The sequence below is a fragment of the Aulonocara sp. 'chitande type north' Nkhata Bay genome, linkage group LG8 (assembly GCF_057382095.1).
Source record: "Aulonocara sp. 'chitande type north' Nkhata Bay isolate Kocher_YH1m ecotype deep benthic linkage group LG8, A_spYH_male_GT1.1, whole genome shotgun sequence".
Lineage (NCBI taxonomy): Eukaryota > Metazoa > Chordata > Actinopteri > Cichliformes > Cichlidae > Aulonocara > Aulonocara sp. 'chitande type north' Nkhata Bay.
In genome coordinates, this window is record NC_141351.1 from 21,557,151 (window position 1) to 21,576,750 (window position 19,600).

At 40.0% G+C, this 19,600-nt stretch overlaps 2 protein-coding genes across 3 annotated transcripts; both read left to right on the forward strand.

The window, feature by feature from the left end:
- The first annotated feature begins 1,895 nt into the window (after nucleotides 1–1,895).
- tmem106a (transmembrane protein 106A) lies at nucleotides 1,896–9,800 on the forward strand. Of its 2 annotated transcripts, XM_086304268.1 has the most exons (8): nucleotides 1,905–2,274; nucleotides 3,457–3,620; nucleotides 3,939–4,002; nucleotides 4,144–4,297; nucleotides 5,875–6,015; nucleotides 6,109–6,152; nucleotides 6,275–6,328; nucleotides 8,236–9,797. In XM_086304268.1, the coding sequence occupies exons 2-8, from the start codon at nucleotides 3,464–3,466 to the stop codon at nucleotides 8,345–8,347; spliced, it is 726 nt and encodes a 241-aa protein (XP_086160394.1). In that variant the 5' UTR covers nucleotides 1,905–2,274; nucleotides 3,457–3,463; the 3' UTR covers nucleotides 8,348–9,797. The 2 variants fall into 2 exon arrangements, with proteins under 2 accessions (XP_086160395.1, XP_086160394.1); XM_086304269.1 differs by lacking the exon at nucleotides 5,875–6,015 and having other exon boundaries at nucleotides 1,896–2,274; nucleotides 8,236–9,800.
- A 956-nt stretch (nucleotides 9,801–10,756) lies between these two features.
- arl4d (ADP-ribosylation factor-like 4D) lies at nucleotides 10,757–18,069 on the forward strand. The gene is made up of 2 exons (XM_086304270.1): nucleotides 10,757–10,892; nucleotides 11,820–18,069. The coding sequence occupies exon 2, from the start codon at nucleotides 11,932–11,934 to the stop codon at nucleotides 12,535–12,537; it is 606 nt and encodes a 201-aa protein (XP_086160396.1). The 5' UTR covers nucleotides 10,757–10,892; nucleotides 11,820–11,931; the 3' UTR covers nucleotides 12,538–18,069.
- The last annotated feature ends 1,531 nt before the right edge of the window (nucleotides 18,070–19,600 follow it).

The window sequence follows — 19,600 nt, forward strand, 5'->3', positions numbered from 1 at the left end:
CCACAGCTCAGCGTGCTCTACTGAAGATATGATAACTGCAGAGGCCATTTGAGTACATTGACCTCACCGTCATGTTTAAGAAACCAGTTTGAGAATATCTGAGCTTTGTGTCGTGGTGAGGTAGAGTCAGCTGGAAGCAGCCATCAGTTAATATAAAATAAGATGGATCTGTTTGTTTATACCCATTTCTGAGCTTTCCGTCTAAATCCCACAGCAAATATTCAAACTCATCAGAATGGACAACATTTTTCTAACCTTCTGTTGTCCAATTTCCAGCCTCATGTTCCTGTTCTTAGCCAACAGGAGTGGCCTTCCATGTTGTGTTTCCTTCTCTAGCCTTCTGCAGCCTTCACTACGCCTGGTGGCGCCTGTGTCCGGCAGCCTCGCCTCTGTCAGTGCGCCCCAGGGCAGCTGTGGCTACAATGTAGCTTGCCATTGCCAGTGTGTGAATGTGTGTGTGAATGGGTGAATGACTGAATGTAGTGTAAAGCGCTTTGGGGTCCTATGGACTAGAAAAGCGCTATACAAATGCAGGCCATTTACTACAAGGTTCAACATGTTGTGAATTCAGGGCATTTTCTGTAAACCTTAGAGATGGTTATATGGGAAAACCCCAGTAAATCAGTAGTTTCACTTTTAAAATCAATTTCTTTAGGATCTCATAGAGTCGGTTTTCATATAATGAAGATACTGCTAGAGGTCCAGCACAGGCCCGCACACATCTGCCACTCTAACTGACTCATTTCCTGTTTTAATACATTTTCAAAGACTAATATTTCATATCAAACGCTCACATGCCGCCCACTCAAAACCTCTTCTCTATTGAAACTAGCAACTGCATCCAAAAGCTGTGCCAGCCGGGACAGTTATAGTAAACTGAACTGAAATCTGTGGGTCAATTATGAAACGGCAAATATGGTAGGAGAAGGGTAACGTCTCTGTCAAATATGGAGTTGTGTTTAAAGGTTGTGGCCACTTGTACAGGATTTGACTGTTTAAAACGTTTGCTAACAAAGCAGGGCATCTGGCAGAGTGGAATGAAATAAGGAACCTGATGTCAGAACACTGTGTTTATTGAAGAGAATATAGCATAAATAGGTTGTGTGTCTAGTGTGGGTGCTTAAAGGTGTAAATACACAACACAAACATACTGTTAAGCCCCAAATGATTCACCCGCCTGCCGTATTTAGGTTTAAAGTCATCTTGTGACATTTTGGAGTGTCCCGCCTTACTCTGATAGAGAATCTGCAGGGAGTTGGAGATTATGGTGTTGACAAAGACGCCTTCCAGCCAAATCCCAGAAGAAACCTGCAAAAAGCTGGTCAGCAGTTTTAAAATTGGTTTCAATGCTTGAACACCAATAAAACTTTTCCACTGATTATTGAGAAGAGTATAAATAATTTTCTAATTGCCATTTTTACTCCTTTTACATTGTTCTGTTGTATTTTGAGAGATACCTGCCTTGTTTCCTACCTGTTTCTTGTTTAAATTTAAATCTCTACTAGAATCTAGATCTTTCACAATAATTTGGGGCTCATTTTATTACATTTAGGCTATGTTTTTATTATGAATTCCTGCGGTCTGTCTAGCTACAGAAATGTGTTTTACTAGACGAAAATAGGGAGTTGTTTGTACTCAGAAAGGTGTATTTTTGTTTCCAGCAGACAACTTTTGGAGATGTACAACAATCAGGGCAAATGACATTTTTACAGGACGTCAGTTTGCTTGTTGAAGAAGTGTTATATTGAGTATTAAAGTTTATATGAATCGAGTTTACACGTGATTATCCTCTTATTGGGCTTATCCTCGGTTTGAGATAATCCGAAACCACGTGAGAACAAGAAATGTAAATCATTTCCTGTTGTAACCCACAAACTGAACGGTAATGTGTTTCACAAAAGTAAAACGTCACTATTCCACGTCTAGTTGTTTGGAGCTGGATCCGGTCTCCGTGCCCAGTGCGCGCTCCCGACGCAGGGGAAACAAATTCGGTCGTGAGTAACGACCATGGCACGACACAACGTTAAAGATAGTTCACGTTAGCTGATATGCAAATTATTGTGGTATGATAGTAGGGCTGGATAATAGCACATGTGATCAGGAAATGAGTGACACATAAAAAGACAAGGAAGTGTTGCACTCAGTACATTGTGTGTATATGAAGCAGCTGCACCACGGTCTTAATGTAGCTTCTGAAAAAGCTGAGTCATAAAGGAGCTAGCAGCGTTAATGTGCTCATCCTGAATGATATTTGGACTTATTGTGAGCTGTGAGGTGAGTTTGCAGAGGATGAGGTTTTTAACTTAATTTGTATTGCATATAAAATTGTGATTTTGTTAAATTAATAATACATTTAATAATTTTAGACTTCAGAATCATCCATTACGTTTAGGAGTAATACTTTCAGTCGTTTATTTCTTAATTAGTGTTTAAATACTTGTTTACACTCAAGCCTTGCACAGTAACGATCAGTCTTTCATATACAGCAGATACAATTTGTAATCTTCACTCACAGAAAACTGAATAAACCATTTTATTGTATTTCAAATAATTTTCTTCACTTATCTAGTTGATTATATCTAAAGTTTATAGAGTCACAGGATACTGAGTAATAGAACAAGCTATTTGCATTTTCATATAGAAATAAGTTTAAAATATGTAATTTAAAGGCAAAAATTGTAATTCATATTCAGCTTATGACTGAGTACAAACTGTTTCTAAAACACAGAGCACACTGTTGTTTTAGTGTGGCTTTATGGAGACTTCCTGCATACTTGTGCCTCCGCAGGACAGCACAAACCAAACACAACAAACCAGTTTAACATCTGTCATCTGAGTTCAAATGTCTTGACTTCTTCCTATCTATCTATCTATCTATCTATCTATCTATCTATCTATCTATCTATCTATCTATCTATCTATCTATCTATCTATCTATCTATCTATCTATCTATCTATCTATCTATCTATCTATCTATCTATCTATCTATCTATCTATCTATCTATCTATCTATCTATCTATCTATCTATCTATCTATATGTTATGACTGTGTAGTGTCAGTCTTGACCACCATCTGTTTACTAGAGGCAACCAATCAGAGAAAGGTTAGTTGAAAGTTGGTTTTGTCATGTGAATTGAGGGTCTTCAGGAAGACCTGGTATAATGATTTTGAACTTCAAAAGCTACTCTAGTACAAATAAGCATAAAAAGCATTGTTTAAAACGGAGACAGGAAACATAAAAGTAATTCAGGGAGGTTCTGATCACTCCCACACTGTAGATTCTGCTCACATCCTAACATGTATTGCAGTAATAAGCATCATTTATTGGTCATTTCAAGGTTTGTGAGGGAGGTGAGTAACAGCTGACTGGGCAACAGTCACTGCTGTTTACTGCGAGTTATAAACTGTGGTTTTTGCCCTTTTAACATGCTCTTTACTGGATGTTTTCTTTCAGGAGTGCTATGGTGGCACAGCAGCAAAATAAAGGAGATCCTGATGTAACAAAAAAGATGGAGAAGGTGAAAGGAATGAAGCACTTTCCTCCATATGGTAGCATGGATGAAAACACAACAGGGGACAACTGCCCCACATGCCGTGGCACTGGCCGAATCCCCAGAGGTTGGCCTTTTTTTGTGAAGAAAAATCTGCTTTTATCTGTCTTTATTGTCAATTTTCCACTGTTTTAACTGGAGTTTTAAGGCTTTGACATCATTGTCTGCTGAATGCTTCCCATGCATGATAAAAACTAGAGGAACCAGTCGTGAAAAACTGACACAGTGTTTACTTCTTCTTCTCCAAATTACTTTCATTTCACATTTAATAGCAAGTTGACTGAAGGAGTCTTAAAAACATGGCTATGTGCTGGTGTCAGCTAAGATACTTTCACATCATTTCTGTGGTAAGAACAAAACCTTTATTTCCATCTTGTACTGGCAGGACAAGAAGACCAGCTCGTTGCCGTCATACCGTGTAATGATGTAAGGCTGAAACCCAGACGCACGTAAGGAGTATAGCAGTACATGAATGTGTGTGTGTGAGGGGTGCTTTTACAGTTTTGAACAAGCGAGTTAGAAATATTTTTGTGTTTATGGTTTGCACTGTTGCTCTATTTAAAATGTAATTTTGCATATCCCTGTTTCAGGAAGCTGCATGTCTGCATCTCCATGGGCCTGTGTCTCCTTATTTGCTGTCTGATCCTCTTTTTCCTCTTCCCACGGAGTGTCACCCTCACCCCAGTGTCTGTACAATCAGTCACAGTATACTTCATCCCAGATGAAGTTAAAATGGACGTCACAGTAAGTAATTTGAAAATCACTCTGCTCATCAGTAGTTTTGGTGTTACAGTAACCAAAAAACACTGTATGCAGCCAAACATCTGGGCAGCACTTAATGTTTCTAGGTGGGCATTAGCATCCCAGTTGTGAGGCTAATCAGAGATAGTCCGATAATTCAAATGATGACTGGCTTGATCACTGTTTTTGAGATACCACAAAGTCAGTTTAGTTAAATTTTAAATATGGGCATGTGAAAAAACAATGTTTTCACAGGACACTGTGCAGTTTTGGCAGTTTGCAGCCCTGGAGCAGTGCTACAATCTACAATCATTCCAGAAGTTTATTTCCCAGCAAATTCATCACATTTGACTATGCAATGCTAACAGGAATTGCCAAAAAAATCCAAGAGCTAAATCTCAGACTCTATAGACTGCAGTTAGCATGTTAAATATTAAAGTTCATGACAGTAAATTAGAAAAATATGAGTTGTTCCCAGGAGAAAACCTATTCTCTGTGACCAGAACATGGCAACATGTCTTGAGTTAAGATTTAAGACTCCTAGAACAATGTCCTTTTGCTAGATGCACAACTTGGGCCAAATTCAGTCGCACAACAAGACAATGATCCCAAACACACCAGCAGATCTACAGCAGAATAGATGAAAAAGAAAACATTTAGGTGTCGCAGTGGCCTAGTCAAAGTCCTCAACCTGACTGAAATGTTGTGGGAGGAGCTTAAGAGAGCTGAGCATAAACAAATGCCTTCAAACCTCAATGAACTGAATAGAAAATGTAAGTTGGGGTTTGTGAATATCTGCCCAGCTTAATTAAGTGTAACTAGTAAACTACAGTATATATATGCTTGTCTGCTTTGATGACAGACTTCCTCCTATTACTGTGGATTTGTCATGCAGTGTCTCTGCCCTCTTTTACCCACATCTCTGCAAATCTGTGGACAAAGGAAGGAGGTGACCTCTGAACCTTCTGCCATGATAAACATTAGGCAACTGGATTTTGAGAGTCAATAAATATCTGAAAATGACTCACCTTTGTAACATGTTTTAAAATAACATGAACGTCAAGTTCTAACTGATGACTCATGTATGTCCTGCAGACGTTGCTTCCCATTATAGCTGTTGCACCATCGGTTGCATTAGACTATGGCTACAGGAGCTATGCTAAACCCTGATTGGCTCTAAGCATGCTTTTTTTTAATCTCTGAAAATGGACATTAGAAAATGGGACTGACAGTTTTGAAGTTGGGATTAATATTTCTGAATTCTTGGTGACCGATTCTATATAAAAATATGTAGAATTAGTTGGAAACAAGCAGCATAACATAACTAGTGTGTGTTAACAAGTGGAGGTCCCTCATACATAGTTGTAAACGAGTTAAGCCATATTTTTACAACCACATTTTTTATTGCCTCTATCAAAACACTATCCACAAAGAAGCACTTGCGTTGCATTCACATGACAGATGGTACAGTAGGTCACTGCCCCACTTAGATGGTGGGGCACTTAAAATTCCCAGACACTTTTTAATAATGCACAGGTGTGTCGGTTGCACTTGACTTGTGGATTTTTTTCCTTTTGCAGAATCTCATCAACATCACCAACACTAACTACTATTCAGTTCAGATTGTCGACTTCAGCATTCAGGCTGTGGTTGGTCAAACAGTCATGGGAAAGAACAAGATCACTAATATGACCGCAATCGAGCCCAGATCACTGAAATCTGTAAGCTTCAGACTGGATAACAGGTCCTGTTGATATCCAGCATTTATCATGTGTTTAACATCTTATCTCTGTGTCCTCTGATATAATTTACAGAATGTAATTTCAGTTGGCCTGGATATTAAAGATGAAGGCATAGCGTAAGAAAGAAATCTTTGTTCTCAGCACATAACATCAAAAAACATCTCAAGATAAAAACTATTAGAGTCCATTGTTGTTGTTTAAATGTCTGACTTCAGCACAACTTGTTCATGTCTTTCAGCTCTTACTGCAAGTCAAGCAGCATCAAGATTCACACCTTATTTCTGGAGCTTCAGTAAGTGTCAACCTCTGTCAGCGGAAGAGGCAGAGACACTTTTGAGTTTTTTAAACCCACAATGTTAAAAGCTTCACTTTTCCGCTGTGCACAAAAACCACAACCACAAAATTATTTTTCTTCACAAAGCCAAAGTCGAATCTTTTAATCTGAAGGACATGAAAGGTCTTCCTGGAAGTCCAGTTTTTCCTTTGAAATTCAGTGAACTTGGAATTAAACCACAGGACAGTCACAGTGCTGCTATTGAGGAGCTGCTTTTTACCTTAAATGCGTTCGAGAGAAATGTGCTCATTCAGTGATTTCAGTGGCTCAGAACTTTGATGCTAACTGGACTAATTAAGAGACAGGTAGCACAGTGGTGTGGTGGCAAGAATGTCCTATGTTTGAATCTACCGGCTAACCAGGACCTTTCTGTGTGGGGAGATTCGTGGGTTTAGGTTAATTTATGATTTGAAACTGGCGGTGGGTGTGAATGGTTGTGCGCTTGTCTGTTAGCTGTGTGAGAAAATGGTGAATTGTCCAGATGTGTACCTTATGATATTCTGGGGTGGGCTCCAGCCCCCTCGCGTACTACCCTGAGTTTCATAAATAGATGGACAGAATAAAGTTCAAATAGATTGTACTGACTACATGTACATGTTGTTTTTAAGTTGCTTAAAAAAAGGAACCAAACAGCATTCGTCACAGTCATGGTCATGGTCAGCAACAATATTCATGTAGGCATTTAAATGGTGCTCGATTGTTACCAAGGGGCCCAAAGTATAACAAGAAACCATCCTCTACACCACTGTGTTGATATAAGTCAGGATGGATCCAGACAGAAATCCCTTTGGGGAGATTTGGCATAAAAAAGAAATCTGCCAACTTAAAACATATGGAGCTACCTGCTGTGAGAAGCCTTGTGAATAAGGGAGCATCTTAAAGCAGCTTTCTTCTATATTCTGATGCTCAGTGTGTACTTCAGCAGGTCATCTTAACCATGTTCACATGCTTAAATGCTGCTGTGATATTGGGTCAAAGAGCAGTTGAACATTTGTACTTAAAAAGTGGCTGATGAGTATATTTTCGAGCATTTTTCAGTCCTCACCACTTCATAAGAACGAGAGCTATCCACAGGAATCACATTTTTGCTCAGCATTTGAGCATCAGTAACGTGCGATATATCGCAGTTTCAACAGCAAAACTGCATCAACTTAATGTCTGTGATGTACAGAAACAGACAAAAAGCATTGGTAATCTGGGTGATTTATCTGTTTTCTGATAATTCACTGCAGAAACCTTTGAAAAGTGAATGCAAAGGATCATGTCACTGTACGGGATGGGTGGCTGTTCAAAACAAGCTGCAGAAAATGAAAACTCTTCCTTTTATCTTCATTTTGGATCCTTCTGTGCAAAAATAATTTCTTATATAGTCCTATTTTGACACTCTGGATTTTGGTATTTTAATGAAGGCATGCCAAAGTTTGTGCCCTAGAAAAATAATCAGCTGATTCTTAGGATGGTCAGGTGGGATTTAAAAAAAAAGAAAAAAAAGAAATAAAGAACATGTTAACTTAAAAAAAAAAAAAAAAAAAAAAAAAAAGGATGGTCAGGTGGGATTTTATTTCATCTTAGATTTGTTTGATTTGTTTGGAAAGACTCACGAGCTGGTTACTAGCTTTGTCTGTCAGCTGTTTATTGCTGGCTACGCAGAGCACAGCGGGTTTATTGCAGCTCTTTTGGCTGATGTGGCTGAAAACAAAGCCAATGAGAGAATCAGTTTGGATGTAACAGCTAAAAGACACTAAAATGCTCCTAGAGTTGAAGGGAACGCCCATCAATAAACCCAGAATTATAACGAAGTCAAAAAAAATTAGCACAGACGTGAAATATGAAAATGTAACAAAGATGTTTTTTTCTTTTTTCAGAATGACAATGAATATTTCGTATCTCTCGCACACGGAGCAGCTGTCCGTGGAGACCTTTGAGTATATTGACTGTGGCACCAATTCAACAATTCCACATCCTGTGAGAATATGACTTCAGTGTACTGAATCTGCAGTTTATACACGATAACTGCTCTCTGTTGTTTTAACACATAATAAGACTTTAAATTAATCACTACAGTGTTATAATGTAAAAATATTGACGCTTCAAACATGCATATGTGTAAAATGCACAATTTGTGAAATGTAAAAATGATTTTGAAGTCATACCAATTTTAAATTGTCTTTAAATTTGTGTGTGTGCACGCGACCACGTGTGTACTACTGTGTTGACCATAGATCTCCTTATTGTTGGTCATTTGCACTTTATTAAACTGTAAAGGTTAATGTTACATATTATATGTTTTCATTTTTCCCTCATTCATTGCTTCTTCATGATATTTTAAACACTAGGGTGTGAGCAGGTTGTCTTGAGGTCAGCTTTCCATTGTCACACTATAGTGCATATTTATATCGCTAACTTAAAAATTTTAATACAGAAAAATATGCAGGTATAATGTTTAATTTCTAAACTTAGAAGCATAAACCAAAGTTACAATCTCGTTTTAAGGTCTTGTGTGATAGTCCTTGGACAGTCATGTGACAGTCACATGGCTCTGTGCAGTCCTGTGAAACCTTTACTGCTTTGATAGGAACTGAGAGGGAAGCAGTAGCAGCTGGGTGCTGCTAATCAAATGCATTTGATTAACTGATCATCAGCAAGTGTGACCAGCTTTATAAAAGAAGACGTTTTGGCTGTTTTCTGGTCTGAAGCAATCAGGTGTGTGTTATCACAATGGCACTAAGGAAAGACAATTGTTGCTGCCTACAAACCTGGAGAGAATTATAAGGTCAGTCCATCATTCTACAGTGAGAAAGATTATTCATAAGTGGAAAACACTGTGGACAACTGACAATATTTCTAGGACTGGACATCCCAGGAAATTAATCCCAAGCTCAGACCGCGCAGCATTCAGAGAAACTGCAAAAGTGCCAAGAGCTACATCCCAGACTCAGCAGGGCTCAGTTAACATGTTAAAAGTATGATAGTAAAATTAGAGACATACTTATTAAGTATGACCGGTCTGGAAGGGTTTCTAGAAGAAATTGATTTAAAAAACAACACTGCAGCACAGCTTAGGTTTGCAAAGTTACATTTGAAGAAAACCACAAGACTTCAGGAACAATGTGCTTTTTACAGACGAGACCGAAGTGGAGATGTTTGGTTACAATTCAGAGTGCAGAGTTGAACCAAAACCAAACACAGCACATCGGCACAAAGATCTCATACCCACTGTCAGCACGGTGGTGGAGGGGTTATGTCTTGGGTTTGTTTTGGAGCCATTGGACCTGAGCACCATCAGTGAGTCCACCATGAACTTCTCTGTATACCAACATATTCTAGAGTCAAATGCGGGGTCATGTGTCCAAGCTACTGTATCACAGGGCGTACTTAGTTATTTACCCATCATTGTTATTTCATCTGCTGTTCTCCGAATCCTTTTGGTTTTAGTGAGTATGCTTTTTGTCATGTTTTTAACTAGAGTTAATTAAAAAGTATAAATTGTCTAAATATGTACAATAAAAATATATGTTTTTTTCACTTTCCAAACCCAGTGTCCGCCCTACCTACAGTAAGTCACCAATATTTTTCTCCTGCTCTGTCATTGACTCTACACAAGGTGGACCCAAAGTATCATTGCAGAGTGATACTCTATGGGCACACACTTCACGCAGTAGTATGACATGCAAATATTATGGCACTCTGGAGTCTCTGTAAGTTAATGGTCTAACCTGAACCACTGCAAGTGTGAAAATTCCAGTAAAACCAATAAATACTCAATTGTATTTTGTAACAGTACTGCTGTTACTGGGGTGGGGATCAGACCAATACATGTGAAGATATTTCTCGAGCTAGTTAACTAGCAAGTTGTTTGAAATCATTAATTTAACCAGGTTGTTCCACTGACCTCTTTTTGTCAAATGAGACCCATTAACAAGAGGCAGGTAGATTAAAAAACATATAATACATGTAAAATGCATGCCCACAAATTCTGAAAAGCATATGCAAGACTTTTTGCAGACACACAAATGACCATTTCAAATGTTTTGGTTATGTTTAATGTGAGATTTACAGCAAACTTTGTCATCTGTTATAACACCCAGGAATTGAATTTTATTCACTCTATGTTCACAACCTCTTAAGACTAAAGGAACGTGGTCAAACTCACTCGTGTATTTGAAATTACACTTGTTCTTCTTGTGTAGATGTTTTATGAATGCATTTTCACTTGCTCACACTTGAAGAAAGAGTAACACTGGGGGGTGTTTTACTGTAATAATTTTTATATGCACGTTATTATGCATCAGTGTTTGCTGGTCATGACACCCCGAATGCACGCAATTCACTGCTGCACCAGCAGGGGGCGCGGAGCAGCAACCCTCCAGGTGGCCGTGACGTCACCGGGCTTAAGGTGCCGTGCGCTCGAGTCTCTCCGGAGCTTCTCAGTGCTGCTGGAGGAGAACACGAAGATCGCTTGTTGTGAACTATGGCCGTGTTTATCGCTTGTGGATGATGATTTCACCGAACATCTAAAAAGGTAGGAAGGTTTTTAAATATGCAGAGGAGAGGTCAGGCTCGGTTTTCAATGCTGGGATTCGTGCAGGCTCTGCAAACTGCATGCATGTTTTATTTTCCTATCCTATCCAATCAATCCAATATATGAGGATTCCTACAAGCTCAATAGGTAGACGATGTTGAAGTTCTTAAATTTATTTGCGGTATATCGATCAGGATAAACACGTCGTCACATGAGGTAGATAGTGAGATTTCATGCAGGAGAGGGAGAAAACTGGAGAAAAAGGTGGATTATTCCTCATACACACACACAGACACACATATATACACACAGTCATACAACGAGGTTATAAAAACATCTGTCAATAAACATGACAGGGCAATGCTTGTGCAAGCTGAGTACAGAAAGTCTTTGCACACTGTATTATTATTATTATTTTTTTGGGGGGGGGGAGGTCAAAGTAAAAAATAAAAACAAAAAAACAAGATAAAACCTGCCCTTGTAAACATGTAATGGTTTTATTTAGTCCAAACAGCAGCTGTTTGATGGGTATCAGGATGTCAACAACAACCGGATTAGTGCAGCTGAAACAGTCCTTATAGGCAGTCAGCAGAGAGACCCCCTGAATACATGTTATCCATCGGCTGCATTCAAATCAATCTGGCCCAGGAAAAGCCCTTCAGGTTTAACAATCTTAAGAGGATTAACCCTTAGCAAATAAGAAACTACATTACCTCAGACACCAGTTAACTGATGTTTAGCTCTGTAATGTGGCACATTTATAGTTTGAAATCTAAAATTTCGAAGACACACACACTGCTATTGTAAAGTAAGCATCTCGGTAGTAGCGAAACATTTTAAGTGCAGCTTGGTTTGCAAACATTCCTTAAACACCCATTGTCTTTTAATTAAATGTTAACCCAGCCTGTGTGTGTGTGTTTTGATAAGGCCTCAAGCACCATCTGATCTTGGACAGGGACCAAATGCCAATCCACTGAGAACGGATTAAAACAGGAATCTTTCACCTCACCTAAGTAGGTGTGAATTGCTGGCTGGAGTCATGGGGAACCAGCTGACTGATATCGCTCCCAGCACGCCGTTCCTGCCAAGCTTCCAGTGCCTACACGTGGTCGTCATTGGCCTCGATTCGGCCGGAAAAACCTCTCTGCTCTACAGGCTCAAACTCAAGGAGTTTGTCAAAACAATCCCAACCAAGGGCTTCAACACAGAGAAGATCAAAGTGGCAGTTGGGGCATCTCGTGGAATAAACTTCCAGATTTGGGATGTGGGTGGGCAGGACAAGCTGCGTCCGCTCTGGAAGTCCTACACTCGCAGGACAGACGGGATGGTGTTTGTGGTGGACTCCACCGAGGTGGAGCGAATGGAGGAGGCCAAAGTGGAGCTCCATAAGATCACCCGCACGTCAGAGAATCAGGGAGTCCCGGTGCTAATTCTCGCCAACAAACAGGACCTGGACTCGGCCTTGTCTGTGAGCGAGGTGGAGAAGCTGCTCTCTGTTCATGAACTGAGCATGTACACGCTGTATCACGTGCAGAGCTGCAGCGCTGTGGACGGTCAGGGGCTCCAGCTGGGCTTGGAGAAACTCTATGAGATGATCCTGAAGAGGAAGAAGATGGTGAAGCACAACAGGAACAGGAAGAGATGAACTACCGGTTCACACTGTGGCCTTTATACACCAGAGATTTATACACTGCTCAGATGCTTCCAGGCTTAATGGTCCTCTTTAATGGGAAAGCAATTTGTGCCAACAAAACAACAATTACACACGGCCTGAGGGTCCGGAGAAATGGATTTGCTCATAATAACTGAAACGGTATTGACATTGTTTTTGTTCTGCAGCTGTCCTTAGACAGCTTATAGATTTAAGGAAACCTTGAAGCAGTTAGTCCTCACTAAGTGCTTTTCTACACTTGTTTTAAAGAAGATTTCTGAGAAGACACTTGCCTGCTCACTTTAGGACTCACAGAGGGCCACATTCCCATTTGATGAAGAAGATTTACTTAAAATGACGTTCTTATATTCCTCGAAAGGCTTGCACAGATTCTGTACCACTAAATTGCTGTTTTTCTTCCACAATGTACTGATCTTTTTTCAAAATATTTATTCAGTGTATATGTATTCGTACTGGACAGAGGCTCCTTTTTCTTTTTTGTAAATGAACAGCGTCCAGCGCTCACTTAGCACCAATGATATTTAGTTTAATTCCTAACAGATCCTAAGTGCATTCCCTTCATAGACACATATATATACAAATTTAGCTACCACTGTATAATTATACTGTTTTTACAAATTGTAATTTTTTTGTAAACTGAAGACTTAATAAACCTAGCACTGTACAGAACATACATTGCTATCTTTGTATTTTGAAGGTAGTTGATAGGAATGAGTTAAACCTTTTGGATTACATGGCACGCATAATCTCTCAGCTCTAAATTCACCTCAATATTGAGATTTTCTGGCCACTTCTACAGTGATATTTGAACATCATCTGTAGCCGTGACTTTAATGTCCAAGTGGATTCAGTGATCAAATCAAAATATTGCAGGTAACCTCAAAAAACACTCGGTGAAAACACATTTTATTGTAACTGATAATTAGATAAACTAATATTATTCATGGACAGCAATACAGACAGCAGATTTGGCATAGTTATCCATCATTAATCACTATTTGGCGTGACTGGACAGACAAGCATGCTTTGTTAACTATAATTAAACTGCAGCCATGACTGACTGTTGATGCATTTGTATGTATGAAAAATAAGTCCTGCTGATGTTTGCGCAACTTGGGAAACACTTGAGAAGTGTTTGGGAAAGAGGCTGGGAAGCCTTGATAAAGTTGTGGCCCCGGGGCCTGTGATATCTTAATATGCCTCTGCTACCTGCTGAGCACCAAACAGCACTAAGCACCTAAAGAAACATATTTCCCCCAGGACTTGGCAGACGGAGCTGAAAGACAGTGAATATTAAATTTCCTTTGTTGACACACACAAAAGAGAAAATACATCAACCAATGCATATTGATGCCAGAATAATTAATTTGCCAAAAATCTGCATTAGTCCCCCGAAATCTAGTATCAAACAAGCTTTAGTTAGTATTTCTTTACATCAAATATTTGCTACCTTAACAGATGATACCATTTTAGTGCTCTTACCAAAATAGGGGGGAGGATCTCCTCCTCTTCCCCTCCCCCACACAAGACCAAACAATCCGTTTAGTTGGATTTCCACCTACTGCTGACAGTGTAATTGCATCAATTAGTGGTGAGACGGCTCAGAGGTGAGCTGGTTGAGTTGTGCTGTTGATTTTGTGGTCATGTGGGGCTGGATCACCTGAGGCCATCTGTACAGCAGATGCTCTGTTGCACTCTTGCTGGAAGTCAACTGGACTGTAGCCATCTCGTCTTACTACTTATTTTAATGTTAGTCTCACATTTATGTGTTTAGTGACCCTGGGATGAAATAAAATAAATAATACCACTGATAAAAATGCATTTCAAAGAATGGCAAAAAATATCTGGCATCTTGAATCGAGTCAAAGGATACGTGAGCTTCTTGTCTCTTGCTGTCAAAAATATGAGAAACCTGTTTTCATAAATCCAGGAGATAAATAAGAAAAACACAGAGACCTTTTCTTTTATTTAAATTTCACTATACTGGCATTTTAAGAGTTTTTGCACTCTGTTTCTGATGTGTCATCTAACAGTTCATCGTTACTGTAGCAAATATCAGAAATGTTCCATTGTACTTAATACTAGCTCTGATCACACACTGTATATAAAAGATAGGTGTTACCATTATGATGTCACCCGCTGCTTTCTAGACTCCGTATGCTGAAACCTCAGCATCACCATTTTGGCCACTGTCACCGATCCCAAAGATTTATATGAGAGGGTGGAGTGCTAAGTTTCCAGCTAATGTGGATGATTTTTAATCACACAGTATTCCATATTATTTGTCAGATAATCTATTAAAAATGCCCCATAAGGCACCAACAGCAAAAATGCAGTGAAGACGTTCAGTTTAATATCTCAAAGTAGTGGAAGGAAGGCCTAACAGACCCTGATTGGCGACATCTGCCTGTGTCAGGACACCTGCCAATTAAAGCAGTCGTGCTAATAACTCTAGTGTTCAGGTGGATGAGTTAGAAAAAAGCTATCAGTCATTATCCAAAAACATACCTTATACAAGCTGTTAACATACTTTATAATGTTCTATTGCAGGCCTCTTTAGCTAGTGAGTCTACAGGGTTTGACTCACATTTGCAGCTAGCCTTTGGTGGCCAGTAGTGGAAAAAAGTTTTTGGCACTTCAGAGTCGGCTTCATTTTCCCACTTGGTGTTAATCCTCTCTTAAGTTGCCATTCAGCTACGCGTGGGTGTGCTCCTGGCCTGTATTTGTCTTGCCTGACATGATGAGATAATGACTTGTTACCTATTCGCGTGCCGACCCGCTGAGTGTTCTTAAACGCTCAATGTCAAGCTGCACTTGCGTGCACTTAAGCACGTGCATGTCCATTATGACAAGAAACCCGCGCACCCACACGAGCACCCGTGCGCATCTTGACTTGTGTGACCTCACCGTCCCTATTATTCAAAACGGTGAGCTCATTAAAAGTTTCAAGGATGTGTTGCAGCATCATCCTGATACAGCAGCTGGTCGCTGAATAAATTTGCATCATAATGCGGTGTTTTCAACAGCTGAGACACATTCTGGGCATTTGGAGACATCAGTCAGCCAATGAAAAACAAACAGTATGTGGCTGAGCTTATCTCCTCAGATAAGCCATACAATGAGGCGATGGGAAACTGTTGTTGAAGCTAGGTTAAGAAGACAGGTGACAATCAGTAGGCAGCAGTATGGCTTCATGCCATAAAAGAGCAGATGGAGAAGTATAGAGAAGGTCGTACAGAGTTGCTGTTTTTGCGGATCTAGAGAAAGCATATGTGGACCTGTGGTACTGCACGAGAAAATCAGGATTGGCAGAGCAGTATGTGAGGGTCATGTAGGATTGCAAGACAGTGGTAAGGTGTGCAGTGGGAGTGACAGATGGATTCAAGGTCGGGGTAAGATTACATCAGGGATGGTCTCTGAGCCCCTTCTTGTTTGCAGTGGTGTTAGACAGGTTGACAGATTATGTCAGGCAGGAGTCTCCATGGACTATGATGTTTTCAGATGACATCTGTAGTGAGAGTAGGGAGCAGGTGGAAGAGAGCCTGGAGAGGTGGAGGTATACATGGGAGAGAAGAGAAATGAAAGTGAGTAGAAACAAGACAGAATACATAATGTGTGTGAATGAAAGGGAGACGAGCGTAACAGTGATTTATGTGAGTAGAGCTGGTGAAGGGAGATGAGCTTAAATACCGGACAGTGCACAAAAGAAGTGAAGAAGGGAGCTCAGTCAGGGAGAAGTGGGCGGAGATAAGTGTCAGTGGTGATTTGTGACAGAAGGATAGCAGTGAAATAGAAGGTTTACAAGATCGCAATGAAACCTGCTGTGATGTGTGGTTTGGAGATGGTTTGGAAATGTAGTGAAGGAGGACATGCAGAGGACTGGTGTGACAGAGGACGCTAGGGGTAACGTGAGGTGAAGGATGACAGTCCACTGTGGCGATTGCTAAAGGGACCAGCTGAACAAAGAAGAGGAAAAACAGAAGACAACTATGACGCCAGTAAGGCACAATGCTGTCGTGCCCACAGTCTCCCGCACACCTAATGACTTCCATCCAGCGGTGGAAAAACCCAAGGGAGCTGCATGTGCATTGTCTTTGTTGCACAGTGGTTTTCTCTTGCATGTTTCTGTCACATGCTGTGCAGACTCCTTGTTACTCTCTGCCTTGCCTCCTCCTTTCTAGGGCATCCTGGTGGCTGACAAGAAACACACAAGAGAGGGAAGCCTGGGGATTATGTGTCAGGGCTTAATCTCACATAGGCAGGTGTATCCCTGGAACGGTGTGACATAAATCAGAGACAGGCACACCACTGGGCTTTGAAAACAATAAGCAAAGCTACAAATAAATTTTTTTTCCTGTTCTCCTTAAAATTCACAATGCAATGACTGCAAGGAGGCACAGTCTTAAAAATATAAGCCAGAATATATTGGGTCTATGAGTGAGGACTGGCACAGCAGCGCAGTGAACAGATAGATGACTATGCTGACATATTTGATGAATATCCTCAGTTATTACAGCTGTGGATTGATGTAATGGTCTACAGAAGTTTGAATGAATTTCTGCTAAATTAAAATGAAATTATATCAAACAAAGCTGTTGCTGGGTCTCAGATTGTTTAGACAATGTTGTAAAACTTGTTAAAAACTACAGGCATATGGACATACAGGCTTTTTAAATCTTATTGAGGGGAAAGTCTCCAAAACTATACAGCAGATTTAGCTGAATTTGTCTTATGCTCATGTCCCACTAACTAGTAAAACTAAAATTAGAGGCTTGATAGTAATCATGTGGATTCAATCCATGGGAGCTGCTAAGAGCATCAGTGAACATGTCCTTTTTTAGTTATTTATATATGGTATTATTATCTTTACGTGCCCTTTGTTTTTCTTTCATCAGCTCTTTTGAAGAGTTCATTGTTTTGGGAGTTTTCCATCTTCAGTCTTTTTACATCCTTTGCTTCTCTGCCCTCATTAATCTCACTTGTGTCCAATCAGTCCTTTTAGTCTTCTCTTGTCAGTTATCAGTTCATTTTGACTTCAGTTTGACCTTGTGCTTTTTTAGATACTGGTTTTTCTAGCAATTTCTTTTTACATAAGCTCTTAACAGGTTTTAATAAAACTCAACTTCTCTTAGTTAACCTGTCTGTGGCGTCTGCATTTGGCTCATCTTTCCTGTGTATCAAAAAGCTGAGGAACAGAGGGGTGCATTATTAAGGCCTGCTAACTCAGTCAGGGGGAGGTGTCTTTCAGTGCTGGCTCTCCCAGTGGCCCCCCTGGCAAGACTGTGTTGGTAATAATTTTAATAAATGTGAACAGAAGAGAGAGGAAAACATCCAGCTGAAACATTAACTAAGTCACTTTGTATGTCCCTCATGATTTCCTATTGTCCCCTGCTGTCCACTGTGTCCCTGTACCCACAGGTGCCCTCAAACACACATAGACAGAAACAGAAGCTTGGTGGCACACCGTGTGCCACCCCGATATTTTTATTGGCCCTCATATGGTTACCCACATGACAATATTGTGGAAGCACCAGTTTTCACAGTTTCCTTTATTTGCTTTAAGTAGATTATCTGCTGAAGACATCTTTTCATATATGCAACTTGTTAAGCTTTGCCTTACTAACAGCACGAACACCTGCTCTAAAGTTACAGCAGCACAAACTGCATGGCGTACTCACTGGCATTTGCATGCATTTAGTTGGTGATGCAGAAAAACTCTTTTGCACTCCTGGAATTACAGCCACTAAAACACAGAGCAGATAATCAGATGTATTTGAAAGCCTTTCTTTTTTTACCAGCAACATCTATCTTTACAGTAGGAAGGTAAAATTAATTTCACTTTGTTCTGAAAACAAACTAAAATGATTTCCTTGTCTCCTTTATCAGGCTAATAACAAGACGTTAACATACTGAGTAACATTTAACGTTTAAATGTATGCAGTTTAAAGTTTCAGAGCTCTAATGTGCAGCTGTCATGTTAGAAATAGAAAACAGCACTGAGATTACACTTAGTGGGAAATATATGAATTTGAATTGATATATTTATTTTCCTGCTCAGCGCACTTGTGATGATTGAATCACGAGATTAGCAATTTTCTGCAATATTACCCATTTGTGCAGCCACAGTGTTGCATTTTAATGTTATATTTTTGTTCTTTATCAGTCTTTATCAGTAGGCGGTGCTCAGTTTATCCATTTTGTACAGAAGAAGAATCAAATAATGTTTCAAATGTTACCTTTTCATGCACGCACCCTCAGAGTTTGAAGAAGAAAGCCTGAGTTAACAAAGTGATAGCTGTTGTCTCTTTTAGGTTTTGTCAAGCCAGCTAATGCGAAGAAAGTCTAGTTATTCGTTCGGCACGAGTTAGCGCAGTGATTGACAGAGCACAGAGAACACGACACCAAAAGCTCTGACTTCAAGCTGAGCATGCTAACCCATTCATTTTGTTTCATAGTACACCCTTTAGGTGGAGACTATTTGCTTTATGTCTTACGTCAATATACGTAGCATCTAAATATAAACTGGCGGATGTACGTAAACAGCCAACAGCATCAGTCATAAAACTTGCAAAAAAAATACAATCATCCCCATAAATAACAACAGACACGTAATGCTCTGCTACAGTCTCTTTATAGCCCCTTTGATGAAAAGCAGCAGGGTGCTGGGCACAAATCCAACGCTCTTAACATGTCCAACCAGGCCCTATAGACGTAATTTTCTCTCACCATGGCAACCCAAAGTCAGCAGTCACTAAAGGGTGACCCGAGAGGGCAGCGGTGGGGGTCAAATTGCTTTTTGTGGCTGGATGTCCAATCCAGCTGGGGTTATCGAGGGGGCAGGGAGATTAGAAAAAGAAGCTCGGATCAATAGAGGAATCCTGAGCTCATCGCCTCGTACTGTCTATTTCTCTGTTGCTTTCTTCTCTGGTCCTTTTTTCTAACTTTTCTCTCTCTGTATATATCTGAATTTACTCAGCATCAGTTTTAAATTTCTCAATAATCTCAGTGTTGTTTCCTCTTCACGCTCCTCTGCTCT

Coding starts and splice junctions, on each gene's coding strand:
- arl4d (XM_086304270.1), top strand. CDS start 11,932: ATGGGGAACCAGCTGACTGATATCGCTCCCAGCACGCCGTTCCTGCCA.
- tmem106a (XM_086304268.1), top strand. CDS start 3,464: ATGGTGGCACAGCAGCAAAATAAAGGAGATCCTGATGTAACAAAAAAG. Junction 3,621..3,938: donor CACTGGCCGAATCCCCAGAG/GTTGGCCTTTTT, acceptor TTGTACTGGCAG/GACAAGAAGACCAGCTCGTT. Junction 6,153..6,274: donor ATTAAAGATGAAGGCATAGC/GTAAGAAAGAAA, acceptor CATGTCTTTCAG/CTCTTACTGCAAGTCAAGCA.